We start from the raw sequence: 17,383 nt of genomic DNA, 5'->3' as shown, positions 1-17,383 counted from the left end.
GCGTTTTTTTTTTGTATCATACTTACTTACTTAGGGTGGCTCTACAGTCCTGTGTGAACTATAGTGAACTATAGAGCCCCACCCAATAAACTTTTCCATCTAGTTCGGTCCCTATAGCTAGATGTCTCCAACTTCGCGCTCCAAGTTGGGTGAGGTCACTTTACACTTGTGCGCGCCAACTGATCCTACAGAGAAGATTTTTCCACTCAGTTGCTATCTTAGCCCAAAGATCTCAGCGCTGGTGTTGTTTTCTGCGCTTACAGCGGAGTCTAGGTAGACGAAATCCTTGACTACCTCAAAGTTTCGTCTGTCGATGGTGACGTTTTTACTAAGACGTAGGTGTTGTAGGTTCTTTCTTGACGACAACATGTACTTTGTTTTGCCCTTATTAACCGTTAAACCCATTTTTGACGCCATTGCCTCAATACTCACAAAAGCACCATTGACATCACGCTGAGTTCTTCCGATTATGTCAATGTCATCAGCATAAGCTAGTAATTGGACAGACTTTTGAAAGATAGTGCCTCTAGTGTTGACGTGTGAGCTCTGCACTATTCTTTCAAGTGTACGATGGTAATTTTTAAATCTTTTAGAATAATTTAACTCACAACTTTTTAGCTAAAACACGAAAAACTACAAACTACTAAGCAGGACAAATCGACAGAGGGGATTTAAAGTTATCAGTGTGGGTCGCATCCCAGTCTTTTTTTTTATTGTATTTCCTCAGACTTGTCGAACCCGATTTTTTACAATTGTCTACTATTCAAGGTTCCTAGGTTCTTAATTAATAAATTTTAGAGAGGTGTTAATGCGTTCTTACGTAGATTTTTTCGTTAGTCTTTCTATATCAAGATCAAACGTAGAAATCGACTTCAAATATATACATTTGTGTTTTCCATCCGAAAGAACTTTTTAAAAAATTCTGTTTTTGGTATTAGGGTTTTTTTTTGTTAGACGTTTCCTTTTTCAATCCACTAGTTTTCATTTTCGAAGTTGTTATCTTTTGACATTTGAAAAATAAGAACCATTTTATTGCTAAAACTAAAAAGATACAAGCTTCAACAAAATATTTAAAATGACAAAATACACCAAAAAATGTGTGAAAACTTATCAGTTCGAAAAACAAAAATACTTTTTAATCTGTGATTGCTAATGTAACCTGTAATATTAACAAAACATTTCCACAAATGACTTAACAGTGTATTTTCGAATTTCACCCTAGAGTTAATAAGTGAATAAATGCCGCATTTTTGGCTCAGAAAATCCGAGAATTATTCTTGAAAAGCATTCATTCGCTTTAATATGCTCCTGTTTTGTATAGTTTTTGGACTGGAGTGAGATTGTTCCTCACTTTTTTAGACATGAGGAAATTGTTATTAAACACCTTAAGACTTTTTTGTTTGGGGCCACGGTAAATATAAGCCAATGCTCCCGAATCGATTCAAACCGTTAAAGGTGAAGTTACGTTTAAATAAATTAAAACATCCTTTCAGATGAAGCTCATTCTGATCTTGGCGGATATGTAAAGAAGCAAAATTGTGCGGATTTTGGTCCAAAAGGAATAATTGGGCTATTTTTCTTCGAAAATGAGCTAGGAGTGGCCGTTACAGTCAATGATGATCGTTATCAGGCCTATTGAACGAATTTTTGTTCATAAAAATTGAAAAATTGATTTGAAAAATTGAAATTGATATTGGCAACATGTGGTTTCAACAGGACGGTGGCATTACGTGCCACACAGCCGAAGCAACACTCGATGTCTTACGCCCATTTTCACAAAAAAAGGAAGTTATTTGGTGGACCCTTACAAATTCAATTGGCAGTATCTTCCGAATTATCAAAAATACTAAAAAAAAAATAGTAACCTGTACTGGACAATAAAACGTATTTTGTTTTTGTGTTGACTTTTTTTTAATTCAGGTAACCCGTTTTTCGGAGTTATATACATTTCTTCTTAACATTCTTCTTCTAGTTTAGTAAAATGTATTAAATTTTAAATCTTGAAGTCACTTGAACTTATACCTATACATATGCACATATACAAATACAAGTACGTGCGACCTATTCCTTGATTTTATTAACTTATCAAACTTGTTTCGTTTTCTATTTTAACGTGGAAGTTAAAAATTCAAAGATTATAATTATTATTGCTGTGCGCATGTTATTAAAGTCCCCATATCTATGTGTGAAAACATATTTGCCCACAAAGTATTTCCCTTATTCCGTCACTATAAGATACATATATAGGTACTTATTTTATCACCAGAAATGTAAACAAATATACGCAGATGTTTACTCTGTTTTTGGGTTTTATAGTCGTGTACCTTATTCATGAGAATTGAAAGGATTAATCGATTTTGTTTAAGTGTAATAATTATACGTGTTAGGATGTAAGAAAGACAAAAATGAAAGCGTTTGCAGGATGTTGGCCGTTGAAGTAATAGAGTTTTTCGATAAGCATTGTTTTATTTTATAGGTTTAATAAATGCAAATGTTATTCAAAAACAGAGGCTGGGATGCGACCCACACTGATAACTTCCCATTTCTTCTTTCGATTTGTCTTGCTTACAACTTTAACAAAATATTCATAACAATATTTTGTGTGAGATAAATAATTTGAAGTCAACATCTTTCTTTGTTTTTTGTAGTTTTTGTAGATTTGCGTGTTTTGTAAAAAAAATTGTCAGTAGATTTTTTCTAAAAAAAATAATAATAACAAAATAAAATAATGATGAAATAAAAAGCTTACCTTTTATTTATTAACGAGATATAGAGGACCGAACTTCAATTTTTACCCATTTTGCGTACTATTTTTGTAGATTTTATTGTTGATTGATTGTTGGATTTTCATACGAAATTTATCAAAAGTCTTAAACTATATTTTCTTTAAGATGAAGTTAATGTGTTGAATTTTTAAAAAAATATTTGCGGTTTTATATTTTGTAAAAAAAAATTCAATTAGATTTTTCACAAAATTTTACTAATTGTTGAAAACAATATTTTTTATAAGAAGAAATGATTTTGAAGCCAATATCTTCAATTTTTAAAAATATATTAAGGTTGAAAATCAATTTTTACCAACTTTTAGTAATATTTTTTTAGGTTTTTATATTTTGAACAAAAATCCTTGATTAATTTTTTTAATTTGTCAGATTTCAAAAATAATTTTATGCAACGAAGGATTGCATACAATGATTTTTCAGATAAAATCATGTCTTTGTTAAATATTCGAGGTTACCATTCTATTCAGTTTGTCTTGATTTATTAACAAATTATTAGTTTTGTATCACGTCAGAATAAATAACTGGTTCAAGCGGTATATTGGGTAGGTTCACTTTTATTTAAATTGTAAAAAAATTAACAACTCAATTTTTTTGAGAGTCCTTTCTGCATCTTCCTGCTTTATTATTTGTAAAACAGAATTTATTTGAATAACTTCCGATACCCTCCTATGGTAAGTTAATAAGGTCCTAGTAAGGGTGGTGGGGTGTTGATGACCTCAATTCAAATCCTACTTCAGTATAATTCTATCACGTCAGGGTTTTCGGGCATAGCTTTTTTTCAGGGCTTTTTTTAAGGCTTTAAATTGTAACTAAATGAGAAACATTACTTTTCAAACTCATCCTACAACTTATTGTTAACAGATATTTAGAGTTTAAACTTAAGCTAAAAAATCAATGTTTTGGTTGTTCATAGTATTTTTAAAGGGGCATGTTCGAGATTCTAATAATTAAGGTAGTCTTAATGCCTCAAAAAAATGACCAGTGCTTTTTTTCTATAGTCAGTTAATAGTTCAGTGATTATTTTAATTTTTTTTTTAAACTGTAAAGTAAAAATACCTAACAATGATTATTTTCTCTTGGAACATAACGTTCATGATTAATTTTTTTGTAATATAAGCAAATTTTTTTCGTCAAGCAGATCTGCAAAATTAATCAAATACTTGTATATGCTCGTTAGTGTTTCCACTTTGTACAATTTTCGAAAAACAGGATTTTTGGAAATGTGAAAATATTCATATATTTATGTATATATTTATGTATTTATGTATTTAAAAACTAAAAAAATGGGCCAGCATTATTGTACCTATATTGTAGATAAGTGTAATTTCAGTTGACATTTGTTCAAAATATATATCTTGAAATAAATAAAAACAAACACTATTTGTATGTCAAAATTCAAATTTTACAGGAAGCTTCTTTTTTTAAGAAGTTATAAAGATCTTAAATTGATCAACATGACAGTTTTAGATCAATATTTAAACATAAAAATCCCAAGGTTCTGGACACTGTTAGAAGGCCTGAACATATAAAGGGTTAATTTTTTAGAAGTGTGATTTTCAAGAACAAATAAAACGCATATAGATAAAAACCGCCTCTTGTCTTGTCACTACGACGTGTCAGTTTCTGCGGACACTCGGGTCTTATTTTTGTACCATACATTTCTGGATCTTTTAAAAAATTCTGAATTACACGATCCGATCGCGAAATTCGTCTTCCAATAGCCCTAAATTTTAGGCCTCTTGATCGAAAAGCTAAGATTTGCCTATTTGAATTTCGCTGCGTACCACGTAGCATTGTTCTTTTTTATTGGAAGCATTTGACTGATTAAAGCTTCAAAGAGATTTGCATTGTGCGGTTATATTTTCGAAAATCATCAAAATCAGTTTTTAATTTTTAAACACGAGGAGAGGAAATGACGGTACTTTATTTTGTTCTCAATTTGCTTGATCAGTGATGCAACTCAATAAAAAAAATAGTAAGCAGTCACTCCTATTTTAATTTTTTTTTAGGTGCGGTTATACTTATGCAAGGTACATAATGTACATAAATGTTATGACAAAGAATACAGATTCATTTTACAGATAACGGCTTGCCATTGTGTTTTAAAAATGATTTCTTGCAAGAGGTCAACAACATCAGAAAAAGGTATGGCCGGATTAAAGAACATCCAATATTTGTCTTTAACTTTTCCGGGACTCGAGTTTGACGTCTGCAATAAAATCTTTAAATAAGTACATACAATTGAATAAGTACGTGTCCTTTAAAAATGTTTTCTACACCTTAAAGTCAAGTTTCTAGATAAGCTACATAGGTATTAAAAAATGTTCTCTCTATCATCAGAATTATGTTTTTTTTTTTTTTAATTTGAATGCAAGATAATAAAAATTTAACTTAATATTAATTCAAGTTCATTTCGGTCTTTCTTCAACTGACAGCGAGTCTGTCTTAATTGTTTTTTTTTTTTAAATTATATCCTTTTTTGTACGTCTTTCTTTTCAAAATTTAGATTCAAAGTGTTTCTTACCAAACATAAAAAAGGATACAAACAATATTTGGTTATAAATAAAAATGTCTACGTGGCATACAAAAGATATGGTTTTTGTTAAATAATTTGTACTTTCTGCACAAACAATGGAAGGTAAGGGTTTGCTGAAGTATAGCTCCAAGTTTTTGTGGTTGATGACATTTACAAAAGTAACTCGTTGCCTTTGTCTTCATTTGCGTTCAACGAATGCAGTTGATTGCATATACTCGTATATGATATATGAAGTCCGTTATGCCTCTTGGAGGATACTCCATTGTTTTTACCCAATTTGTCACTTTTCATAGTCAGTAGTTTTTAGAGTATACGTAAATAATTTTTTTTTTGAAAATTGTTTACGAAGAGTTGAGAAGTTTACAAACCACTCACAATACAGTAACACAAAATGTCAGATATTTTTGATGAAGGCATCGTTGTATAATCTGAGTTGAAGTGAATATAAACATTTTTACTGCTATAAACGTTTTATTTTTCTTAACATTTAGGTAAAATGAAGATTTCCAATGACTTTATTTAAGATAAATTCGTTTTCTCGGTACTTTTTTATTTGAAAATTCCTATAAAACAATATTCGGGGGATGCTGTAAAAAAATGTGGGGATGCTGTAAAAAAAGAAGAACAGTTGAACAAAGCTGAAAGAAATCATCCACGGATGGGGTTGGTAAACTATGTTCATTTGCATTATAGTCCCAGGCATGACCAAAAGATGAAGGGCAAAGGCACTTGACCTTATCTTTCCAATTAGTAGGATTTTTACTACTTTTCCAGTAAACCAAATGGAGTATCTTTTTTCGTCGGCCATATCTCATTTGCTGCCCTTTGCTCCAGGAGGAGTTAAAGCGCTGCTGTACTTGCAGTCGGACAACATAAATACTTCTTATGAATTTTGTTTTGCAGATAATAACATCAAGACATGATGAATTTAAAAGAGAATTGAGATATTTAAAGTGTATCCAAACCGAAGAAAAATTTCAGGGAACATTGTTTAGAAAACGTTTCAGATTCGTTAAAAAATCTTTGCATGTCACAAATGTTTGACTTGACTTTTTTCATGTTAAAAATCTAAAATTGACACTCTTGGTTATAAACAAAAAAAAAAAGTTTAAAAAGGTTAAGAGCATGCACAAACTTATATTAAGATATGGTCGGAAGAAAGCATGTCCGATGAATGGAACCTCAGACCCTCTTAACTGCACCAACTATAAATAAATAAAACAATAAAATCTTCTCTACCGTATTATGTGAACTTATAAAGCCCATCGTCAACAACTTGTTATGTCCTTATCAGTGTGCTTTTCGACCACGATAGTCCACAGTCAATCATATATTCACACTAAGGCAGATCCTGGAAAACCCCAAGAACATCAAATCGACACCCACCATCTCTTTACCGATTTCAAGGCCGCATATGACAACATCTTAAGGCTGTATAGAGCCTTGTATAGTTTTGGAATCCCTGCCAAACTCTTCCGTTTGTGCAGGATGATCGTGGAAAGTTCGCGTTGCTTCATTAAAGTTGGAAATGACTTAATCAAACAATTTGATGTCAAAAAGGCTTTAGATAAGGCGATGCGCTGTCATGCGATTTTTTTTTAACATTGTCCTTCAAAAAATGGTACAGAGCTCCCACGTCAGCACCAGAGGCACTATCTTTCAAAAATCTGTCCAATTACTGGATCAAGCTAAAGGCATTGACATAATCGGAAAAACTCAGTCAAAGGGGTTTTTGTGAGTATTGAGGCTGATGCGGAAAATGTCAGAAATGAGAAAAACTTTGAGGTTTGAAAGGACTTTGTCTACATAGGCTAGGCTAAGAACATAGGAAACAAGACCAGCAGCGCTGAGATCAACCCAAGAATTAACCTTGCTAACCACTGTTTCTTTGGGCTAAGAAAGCAATTGAGTAGACGAGCGACCAAAGTTTCGCTATGTAAGATGATCCCCGTCCTTCACGGTGCAGAAGCATGGACTATGAAAAAAGCGGATGAAAGCACCTTTGGTCATTTTGAGAGAAAAGCTCTTCGCGGGATCTACAGTTCCGTAGAGCGCATAGGTCAAGTAGAGCGCATGGAAACCATTGCTCGCCATCAAATGTCTTCCAATTCAAACCCACAGGACAGCGCAGGAGAGAAAGACTTCGTATCAAGTGGCACCCAGTGGAAAATGACCTCACCCAACTTTGAGTGCGCAATTGGAGCAATCAGGTTAATGACCGAGCTAGAAGGAAAAGTTTGTTGGGTAAGGCCCTATTTCACACAGGCCTGTAGCACCATACATATGGGATTTCAAGAAGACTCATTTGAACACATTATGTCGGAAAAGCGAAATTCATAAGTTTCAAAGGACATTTAAGTCGCTCACCCAAAGTCTACCTATCATACAGACGACACAACTAAATAAATAATAAAGAACATCCCAACTACATTGGCACACATGAAAACAGAATGAAAATTAATTTAAAACCAGAAAAATGTCAAATGGTATTCCTTGCAGTATGAACTACCTTGGTTCTACATTTTCGGATTTTCAAATATTTGTAATTCGTTTGCCCATTAATTCGAATCAAATTATTCGAAATCTAGTTCAGATCCATTAAGAATAGCCGAATTATCTAATCATAGTTATAAGGTTGACAGGTTGAAATCGGAGAAGGTCTTTTGAATTCAAATAACGTTTGCAAGCAAGGACCTGATGAAATCCCACCAATTATTATAAACAAATGTGTTTAAAAAACCATTTTTTTTTTCTCCAATTCATAAAAATGGTCCTAAGCAGGAAGTAAATAACTACCGTCCTATTTGAAAATTATCAAGTATACTGAAACTCTTGGAGAACATTATATGTGAAAAGTTGACATTTCTCCTTAAGGAGCATATTTCTCCTTTTCAACATGGCTTTATTGCAGGAAGATCCACTACCACTAATCTTTCTATCTTTTCCAATTAAGTTTTAAATAAACTCGAAGAAGGCTACCAAATTGATGTTATCTATTCTGATTTTGCGAAGGCTTTTAATAGAGTTAGTCATACTATTTTGAGTGAAAAACTGAAACAATTTGGTTTTCACTCAAATATGTTAAAATGGTTGGAGTTTTATCTAACGGGTCGTGTCCAATTCTTTTGTATTGATCAAGTGCTCTCTAGTCCAATTATATTTACCTCGGGTGTCCCGCAAGGAAACCGTCTTGGTCCCCTTCTTTTTTTTAATATTTATCAACGACTTGGCTGATATCTACTTAAATTCTAGTACACCTTTATTTGCAAATGCATAGATTCTTTAAATGATTGAATTCTTTTGCAAACTGATCTCCAAAAGTCAACAGAATAATGCACAACTAAACAATTATTCTTAAACGTTAATAATTTCAATTTATTTATTTTTGTAGAAATTTTTCGAAAATTGCATAATCTGATTGTGTATTTGTTTAACTCATCAAATTTGCTCAATTTATGTGAAATGTAATATTGGTTAAAGAACTTAGCTGTGCAGTTGGGAATGCTTTCTTAAATTAATTGAAAAAAGATATAATAATAAGTACCCACTTGTGGGACTTTTTCGAATGTCTTGAAATTCGTAAAACCTATTTTGAAAATTATTTTGAACGAATACCAGCTTTAATTGTGTACCCAGTATTATGTTGGTTCAATAAATATGGGTCATGTCCTTTCTTAATTAATTATTTAAATTCGGTTTATTTTTATTAATTAAAATTTTCATTGAATTATACATGTACATAACTATTTTTCTTATTTATTTACAGACACAAGGTGTTTGCTGTAGCAAGTCTTGAAAGACAAACTCGACTTAAAAGTCAATTTGCAAAAAAAAAGAAGAAATGACAAGATGCTTATCGAAACGCATAAAAGATAAATTTACTTTAATTTCTTACTCGAATTGAAAATATTTCAAACAAATCTAAATCAAACAAAATCTGAAGTAATGATTTGGAAATGGATGGAAATAATGATGTTAACAAGTAAAGTACATTTAATGTAAGCAAAAGAAAAAGAACAGTACGAAACTCAACAGTGGACATTTAAAATGCCGGGAGGAAGGAGAGGACTAGTTGCACCTCAAAATACATTTCTAGAAAATATTATCAGGCGTTCAAATTCCCAGCGTAAGTACCTGAATCCTTATTTATTGGTTTGTATTTATTTGTTCTCGTATGTTTTGCAAAGAGAATTTTTAAAACATAAGTGGCTTCCAGAAATTAGGCCAAAAAATCAAATTATACTATTATACGAGTAGTTATATTGTGGAGAATTGTCTGGCTTTTTTCCAAAGCAATTTGATGTAATTTCTTCTGGCGGAATTTCCGATAAGGGCATAAGCACAGAGTTTGATTTTCTGAAATGTAGCAAGTGATCGGATTAAATTAAAAAGATAATACTAGAAAAATCGTGTCAACGTTTTTTCTTTAATACTTTCAAAACACTAATTATCTTTCGGAAACTATTGCAATTTCCTTAAAAAACTTGAGTTTGAATTTTTTCTAATAAGTACATTCAAATGTGGTTTTAAAAGATTCTAAAACGATGTTTTTTTTTAAAACGATATTTGGAAGAGAACGATAACTTTGGCAAGGAGTTCAATACAAGCACTTTTACTATCAGACGGGGAGGGAGGGTAGAGGTTCAGTTTTTGTGAAAATTGACTTAAAATCAAAAAAAAATATTTCAAAACGAACGGCAATACTTGAATTCTACTTTTTTAATACATTTTAAATAAAATAGTTTAAGTAAACAGTTTTTTTTATATAATAGATTTCAAAATCAAAATTTATGAACAAAAAGTTGTTGTCATGATTATTAATACCAATAAAGAAATGATCGTTATAGAGGCAACGGCCTAGTCACTGATAAAGCTTCGGTTCCCCGTATTAGGGTTTAGTTATAAGTAGAATAGGCATGGTGGCACGAAAAGAAATAGAAACAAAAAATACAAAAAATACAAAAAATACAAAAAAAAAATTTAAAAAAAAAAAAAACATGGATTAAAAAAAAAAATAAATAAATAGACAACAAAATATGAAAAACAAAAATGTTAGATAGTTAGATTTGCTGCTGTGGTTGTTGTAGTTTTAAGTAGTTTATAGGTAGAATAGGTAGTTTTAGTTAGTCTTAAGTTTTATTTAAGGACCTTATTTTAAGTAGTTTGTAAGCAAAAGTAAAAAAGGATATTGATATTAGTTTTTTTTTCTCAAACTTTTCTAATAAATACAAAAATAAATAAAATTTAAATAGATGTTAAGGCCAAAAGGCATTAGAAATTAGTGTTATAGTTTAGCTTAGAGTGTCCGTATGGGACCATTAAGTTAGTTGTAAGTTATGGATAATTAGGCTAGTCTTATGAATTTTTGTCTAGCTTTAAGATAGGTTTAAGATTGAACTAATAAAAATGAATTTAAAAAAAAAAAAAAAAAAAAAGCTTCCGTTCCCATCGATCACCGAAATCAAGCATCAGTGAGCGTGGTTAGTAGAAAGATGGAGGACCGTCTCGAAACCTACCGCGTGCTGTTGTCATGTGTTCTTTCTTTCTGTTGTTCTTTCTCTTCTGTCCTTCTGTCTTGTATTAATGTCTTGTTTTGTTATCACCTTACATAGACTTAGTTGCTCAAGGTGCTGTGTTCTCTACTCTGCACATTTATGTGCAGAGTAGTGTGAAATGTAATGTAATGATTGTTATAGTTAGCTGCTCCAATTAATTTCTTATCACTGAAAACTATTTGTTTCTATTTTTTGTAAATAATTGAAAAATAGTGAAACTATAAAACCTAAAAGTTGCCTTTATTTTAAAAGAAACTTTGCATTAAATAAAGTGAGCACCCACCACAAGCTTATATTTTGCCTAGTAAGGGGTTGTAGAGAGGCAGCATGACCCCAATTAAGCATTTCAGTATTTGCATCGAAAATTTCATATTTTTTAACACGGTTAATGCGGTTCTTGAGTGTTTTTTTTATAACTACCCACAGAGCTCTTATTTATAACAAGATTTCCTTATCTCAGTAAAAGATGTTTGCTTTATTTTTTGCCTTCAGGATCAATACACGTGTTTTTTTGGCATTCTATAAATACTATAGTAGAAAATTTCCAAGAAAACGCATCGGTAGTAGCCATATTTTTGTATTCAAAAATTGGTACAACTGAAAGAAGATCTGTTAGAATAATAATAAAAAAACACACAAATAGAAGAAAGTTTTGTGAAAATCACAAGTTTAAATTAACTTCAGCAAAAAAACTAACTAAACCCAATAAAATGGACAATTTTCGAGATGAAATGTTAAGAAAACATCTGGACATTGAGATTCTATAAAAATAGTGCATTTAACGATTGCAGCTTTGACATAAAATAAAAACTTCAAGAAGGGGGTTTGTTGTAGACTACCACATTAACATGAGGTATTGAAGCTCGTCTCAATTTTTTATAAAACTGAATCGAGTTGTAATGAACTTGATTTGACTCGATTCCGTTCGGGGATAGGATTTGATTCAAAATTTGTGAAGAAAAAACTGTGTGGAGGAGTCGATTTTACAGGTAATGCCTTATAGTCTGTTTATTTTGCATGTTTGTGTACAAAAATATAGTTTTGTGTTAATCAAATTAAAAAAAAATATATATGGTGCTGAATTATGCATTGTTTAACACGAATCAAACTATCTCACTTGCACTTCATAAGAAACATCGAAAAACTATTTGCATTTTAGAAAATGCAGTCAAACTTAATCACTTTAAAATCTTCTTGTACGGTGGAAACACCAAAAAGATGTATTTAATCTAAACTGAGATAAACCTTTAGTGGAAACATAGCAAAACTTAATTATCTTTTCTATATTTCCAAAATAAATAAATTATATGAAAAGTAACAGATTTATTTTTTTTCGCCAATGGAAAACATATGATTCCAAATGCACAACTACCCAACAAACACTGCCATCGAGATAGGAATGCAATATCAATCGTACCAACATTTGAGAACAAAATCACTTAAGATCCATTCGAGACTCGTATAAATGTGAAAAACCTATCCGTAGTAAGATTCTACTTTAACTTGTATCGTTAGTATTTATACTGCGGATATTGTTTCTGCTATGCTATTGATAGATTTTCTAACAAAAGACGGTTAATTATAATGATAAGTGAGCCAAGTAAAGCAATTCATTTAGTTTAGTTTAGTTTATTTCATCAAAAAAAAGTTACAATTCTTCAGTGATTACTTGATTGTAACTGAAACTTTGAAATTAATTAAGGCTAAGATATCGGAACAATCAAAATAATTTGCCAATATGTCACGAATGAACATAACGTCAGAAAACTTTATTCGAATGTTGAGAGGCATGATTCCAAATAATTTACATCTCGTTTCATAGGAAGGCATATCTATGTACATTCCAATTAAGCTCTTTCATTAATAAAACTACTAAAAAAAACTGCATATATGTTTATATAGGCATTTCCACTTTTTATTAATTGATAAAATACAAATAAGCATTCCCGATATTGGGGGTTGATGTGGTCATGAACCCCAACAATTTCGAAGGAATTCCCTTTTATTCAAAACTAATCGTATTGCGTTAATGGGCATGTCCCTCATTATATTTTGATTCACTAATTTTTTGTATATGAAAACATAATTTTTATTTTTATTTCTTAAACTTTGTTGGTAAAAGTACTACTTTTAACTGAACCAAGACTGACTGGACCAAGAACATGATATGAATCAGATATTCAGCAGTATTCCAAAAACACAGCACAAATTCATCAACTTTTGACCAATGGGCCATTAAGCTTATACAGTGAAGTTGTATAAGTAAAGATTTTATTTAATGGTTTGTTAGTTATTTGGCGACTTTCAATAAAAAACGGTTTGCTGTCAAAAATAACTAAAATGCTTGTTTTCACTCGATTTAGAATTTGAAAAACCTTTAGTCATGCTTTAAAATATTTTCATAAAATGTTTTCCTAAGAAAATGAGCAAATATTCAGGTTCTTAAAAAGAAACCTTGAATAAGAAATCTTCAATTTTTAAATTTAGGATTTTTTTAAAACTTTCTCTGTATTCTTAAATTGGCTTCTTTCTACAAGGAAAACATATTTTGGTTTCCTCCAGAAGGGTACCCCTCATAAAACCTCCATTTTGTTTAAGGTTTCTCAAGAACTAATGTACCGATTTATTTTTCTGTGCAAGCTCTTGTCGATGATCAAATGTCAAATTGATGAAGATTTTTGGTGATCAAAAATGTAATTAAATTTGTTTACAAAACTCTATAACGAAATATAAATGTAAAATGTATCTTAGCACTATATTAAGTGCGTACCAAAAATATTTTTAAGACAAAATTTAAAATGAGTAACATTTTTAAATCTTAAAATATAGGAATTATTTTTGAACAGACTTTTTGGAAGACATAAGCAAGTTCCAGCGACCCAGTCGTGCATTTTATTTCTTTCAAAATTGATTTTCTGTTGAATACAAAAGATCCTAAAAAAAATTATTAAATCTACTTTTGAAGTGAATTTCCTTTAGATGCTCTAGAACTGAGATTTAAATACAAATTTCCATAATATAAATGTCCCAAAAACAGCAAAAATGACACTTTGTTAAACTAATGGCTTATTGGAAAAAAATAAATGTTTCATATTTATTGATATAAAAGCTTTGAATCTCTTGAGATTTGAAGTTAAAATAGATTCTGAAACGTGTAATTTGTGAGTACCGCACAAAACGTTTCTTCCCAAATTATTTGTTTACCTTAATTTGTTTTAATTTAATTTTTTAGAAGAAATTATGCACTTAAGTGCATCATATCCTCAAATTCAAGAACCAAGCATTTTTCTCTCTACAATTTGTAAGTTTTGTTGACTCATTTAAGGTAAAAATACAAGTAAGCAAACTGATAGCCATAGTAATTATAGACTCCGGAAAAAACTTCGTCAAAAAAAGGCCGAAGTTCTTCATATCAGATCGTCTCTCTTGAATTTTTGTAGCGTTCTTCGCATTATTAGAAATTAAATCATTATTAAATTGAAAAAAAAAGCTACGTCTCAAAACAATTCCTACCATCTCTGCTTGAAATGCACCAAAACCCCTCTAAACTACTGTATTTTAGCTCTTAAAAATGGCATTTTTAAAAACTGTTGGAATGTTTTAATGTTTTTATGTTTAGGTAGTCATCCAAATTAAACAGTTAGATCTTACCTTGCTGGACAACAGACTTCTAAAATAATTTGATAACTAAAGTTGCCACCTTAGCAATTGAAATCTGTAAATGTATGTAAGATACACATTATGTTATTTAAATTTTGTTAGCATCCTTAAAAGAACATTTTTTTTAAATTGTTCAACTTGATTTTCGCAAAAAAAAAAGTCTTTGCGAGTTACATTTTTCACAACCCTTGTCAACCGTTTTATATCGCAGTTCTTAATCAGTCTGAAGTTTCACTCACTAATGAAATCTTTACTTTCCCTCATCAGAGTCGTAAATGAGTTATTTTATAAATGTACGTGCATAGAACATTCAAGAAGTGAAAATGAAGGCAAATTCTTTGAAACTCAAAACTTAAGTCCTTTTTTGTGAAATAGAGAATATTTTGAATTATATACATATGTCAAAGGATTTTTTGAACCAACGCTGTTGGCCACATTGCAATTAGATGCAGCCAGCCACTTCTGAAATGTATAAGTACATACCTATCCTATATAGATAGCTATGTATATGAGTGTATCTTTTATTTTATTTCTAAGAATATTCATTGTGTCACTTTTGTTTTTTGTTTTTATTTTATTTCAAGTTTTTAATATAATAAGACAAAGGTTACAATACATAGTTCCATTTTTTTTTCATTCCCAAAGAGGAAAAAATAGGAAACTATCGATTTTGTACATTTCAAGAGCTCTTATATTAGCTTCACTTTACCTATAATATTTTTTGTTTGTTAGATTAATAAATCCTTTTTAAAGAACTACACAGGTGAAATAGTTGAGAAGTAGGTGAAATTGTTAGAGAGCGCTATTTTTGCATAGGTGTTGTTTCATTTTCTTTTAATAGGATTAAGATGGTTTTGACTTTATGGAGGATTAAATTTACATTCGGAGGGGAAAGTTATAAAAATATCATCTTTGAAAGAGAAATAAAAATATTCTTAATAATCTTTTACCCGCAGTGTTTTCTGGTAAGTGTTTGTATATTGTTTTAATTGGATTCTTAAAATCAATCCAATTAAAACATCTAAGGAACTCCACAGGTATTACAATTTGTGTGTGCATACGATTTCAGCTATATAATTTCAATTACAAGCACGTCTTCTTGTTCTTAACTGAATGTATCAGAATTTAAAATTGTTTTAAAAGTGAATTCAAGAACATAAAACAAAAAAAATCATGGTTTGAAAAGCACAGATTAATCGGTTAAAAAATTCCAATTCATTTAAATTCTGAATTTTAATTTAATAAATTTGTTTAGAAAAAAGTAAAATAAGGTAAGGTTGCATACTTTCAAACAAACACGAACAATGAAATTGTTGTAATTCTTCAAGCATATAAAATTTAGAATAAAATGTTTGTGTTTAGTTTATTTTGTTTTTATTTTATAACATTTTTTTCAAGATTAAATTCCTGAACATTTATAAATAAAACTTAAAATTTTAATATAGAAACTATGAAAAAAGGAAAAATATTAAATTAATTAAGGGAGCAAAACAGGTTGTTTACATTTCTTTCATAGAAAAGAATGTTAAAAACAAGAAATAAAAAAGAGGCTGAGATGCGACCCACACCGATAACTTTCCATCCCGTCTGTCGATTTGTCTTGCTTAAAAGTTTGTAGGTTTTCGTGTTGGGTTAAAAAAGTTGTCAGTTGAATTATTCTTAAAATTTTTAAAATGACCAACAATATTTTTCATATGAAGAAATAGTTAAGTTTGAAAATCTAGTTTTAATAAATAGATAACACCTACACTTGTTCACCAACAATTTCTTCAATGTCAGAATTCGAAGTACCTAGCAGATCATCACAGCCACACCGGATAACACAAGCTGAATTGAATGATCTTGTTAGGGACTTAGAATTGTCCAAGAACAAAGCAGAACTTCTTGGCTTGAGGTTGCAACAATGGAATCTTTTAAGATAGGGTGTGGTTATAATATCTTTCCGTACTCGACAAAAGGAGTTCCAGCGATATTTTGAAATGGATGAAAATTAAGTTTTTTGCAATGATGTCAGTGCTTTGATGGTAACCCTTATAACATTACGTATAAACGGAGTGAATTGAATGGAGACTTTTCATAGATCTAGTTACGCAGTTCATATGCAGGAGTCTTATGAAAATATAAAAAGTGTTCTGCTGCGGATTAAATGTGAGGAACACTAATGGCAAATCTGCGTGGATTTTAAAGTCGTAGCTCTGTTGCTTGGACAGCAATTAGGCTACACGAAATTTGTTGCTTCATCTGTGAATGGGACATTCGTGATAGAAAACAGCATTATATTAAAAAGTTGTGGCCCCATCATCAGTCGCTTCAACCTGGACAGACAAATTTCAAAAATGACCCTCTAACTGATGCACAATAGGTGTTACTTCCGCCCTTGCATATAAAGCTAGGACTCATGAAAAACTTCGTAAAAGCAATAGACAGAGGTGGAGCTGCTTTTGAATACCTTCGCCAAAAATTTCCAAGAATAAATGAGGCTAAGGTCAAAGAAGGCATATTCGTCCGTCCGCAGATGAGATTTATTTAAAGATGTCAACATTAACTTGGTTCTAGAACGTAAGAAAAAAAAAAGCCTGTAATGATTTGCGAATTGTAGCACAAAATTTGTTGGGAAATAAGAGGAGTGACAACTTTGTTGAACTTGTCGAAAAAATATTTTCGTCATACCAAGAATTGGGTTGTAATATGAATTTAAAAATCCACTTTTTACATTCCCCTTGAAGTTCTTTCCGGATAATTGTAGAACTTTTAGCGATGAGCACGGTGAACGCTTTAATCAGGACTTCGCCAATATGGAAAAGCGGTATCAAGGCCATTGGCCAAGGTTAGCGGACAATGTTAGATTA

The 17,383-nt window shown here is 30.9% G+C and overlaps 1 protein-coding gene across 17 annotated transcripts in view; it reads left to right on the top strand.

Annotated features, from left to right (window-relative positions):
* Positions 1 to 17,383, top strand: part of LOC129944026 (potassium voltage-gated channel protein eag) — a 63,773-nt gene that overhangs the window by 6,195 nt on the left and 40,195 nt on the right. For all 17 annotated transcript variants that reach the window (XR_008781381.1, XM_056053162.1, XM_056053176.1 and 14 more), the window contains one exon: positions 9,086 to 9,445. Coding sequence is in view for 16 of the 17 variants with exons in the window: in XM_056053162.1 (XP_055909137.1) it covers positions 9,367 to 9,445 (79 nt within the window). In the remaining variant the exon portion in view is untranslated. The remainder of the gene's footprint in view (positions 1 to 9,085; positions 9,446 to 17,383) is intronic.

Source organism: Eupeodes corollae, chromosome 2 (genome assembly GCF_945859685.1).
Source record: "Eupeodes corollae chromosome 2, idEupCoro1.1, whole genome shotgun sequence".
NCBI classification, from domain to species: Eukaryota; Metazoa; Arthropoda; class Insecta; order Diptera; family Syrphidae; genus Eupeodes; species Eupeodes corollae.
This window is presented reverse-complemented; position numbering and strand designations above follow the sequence as displayed.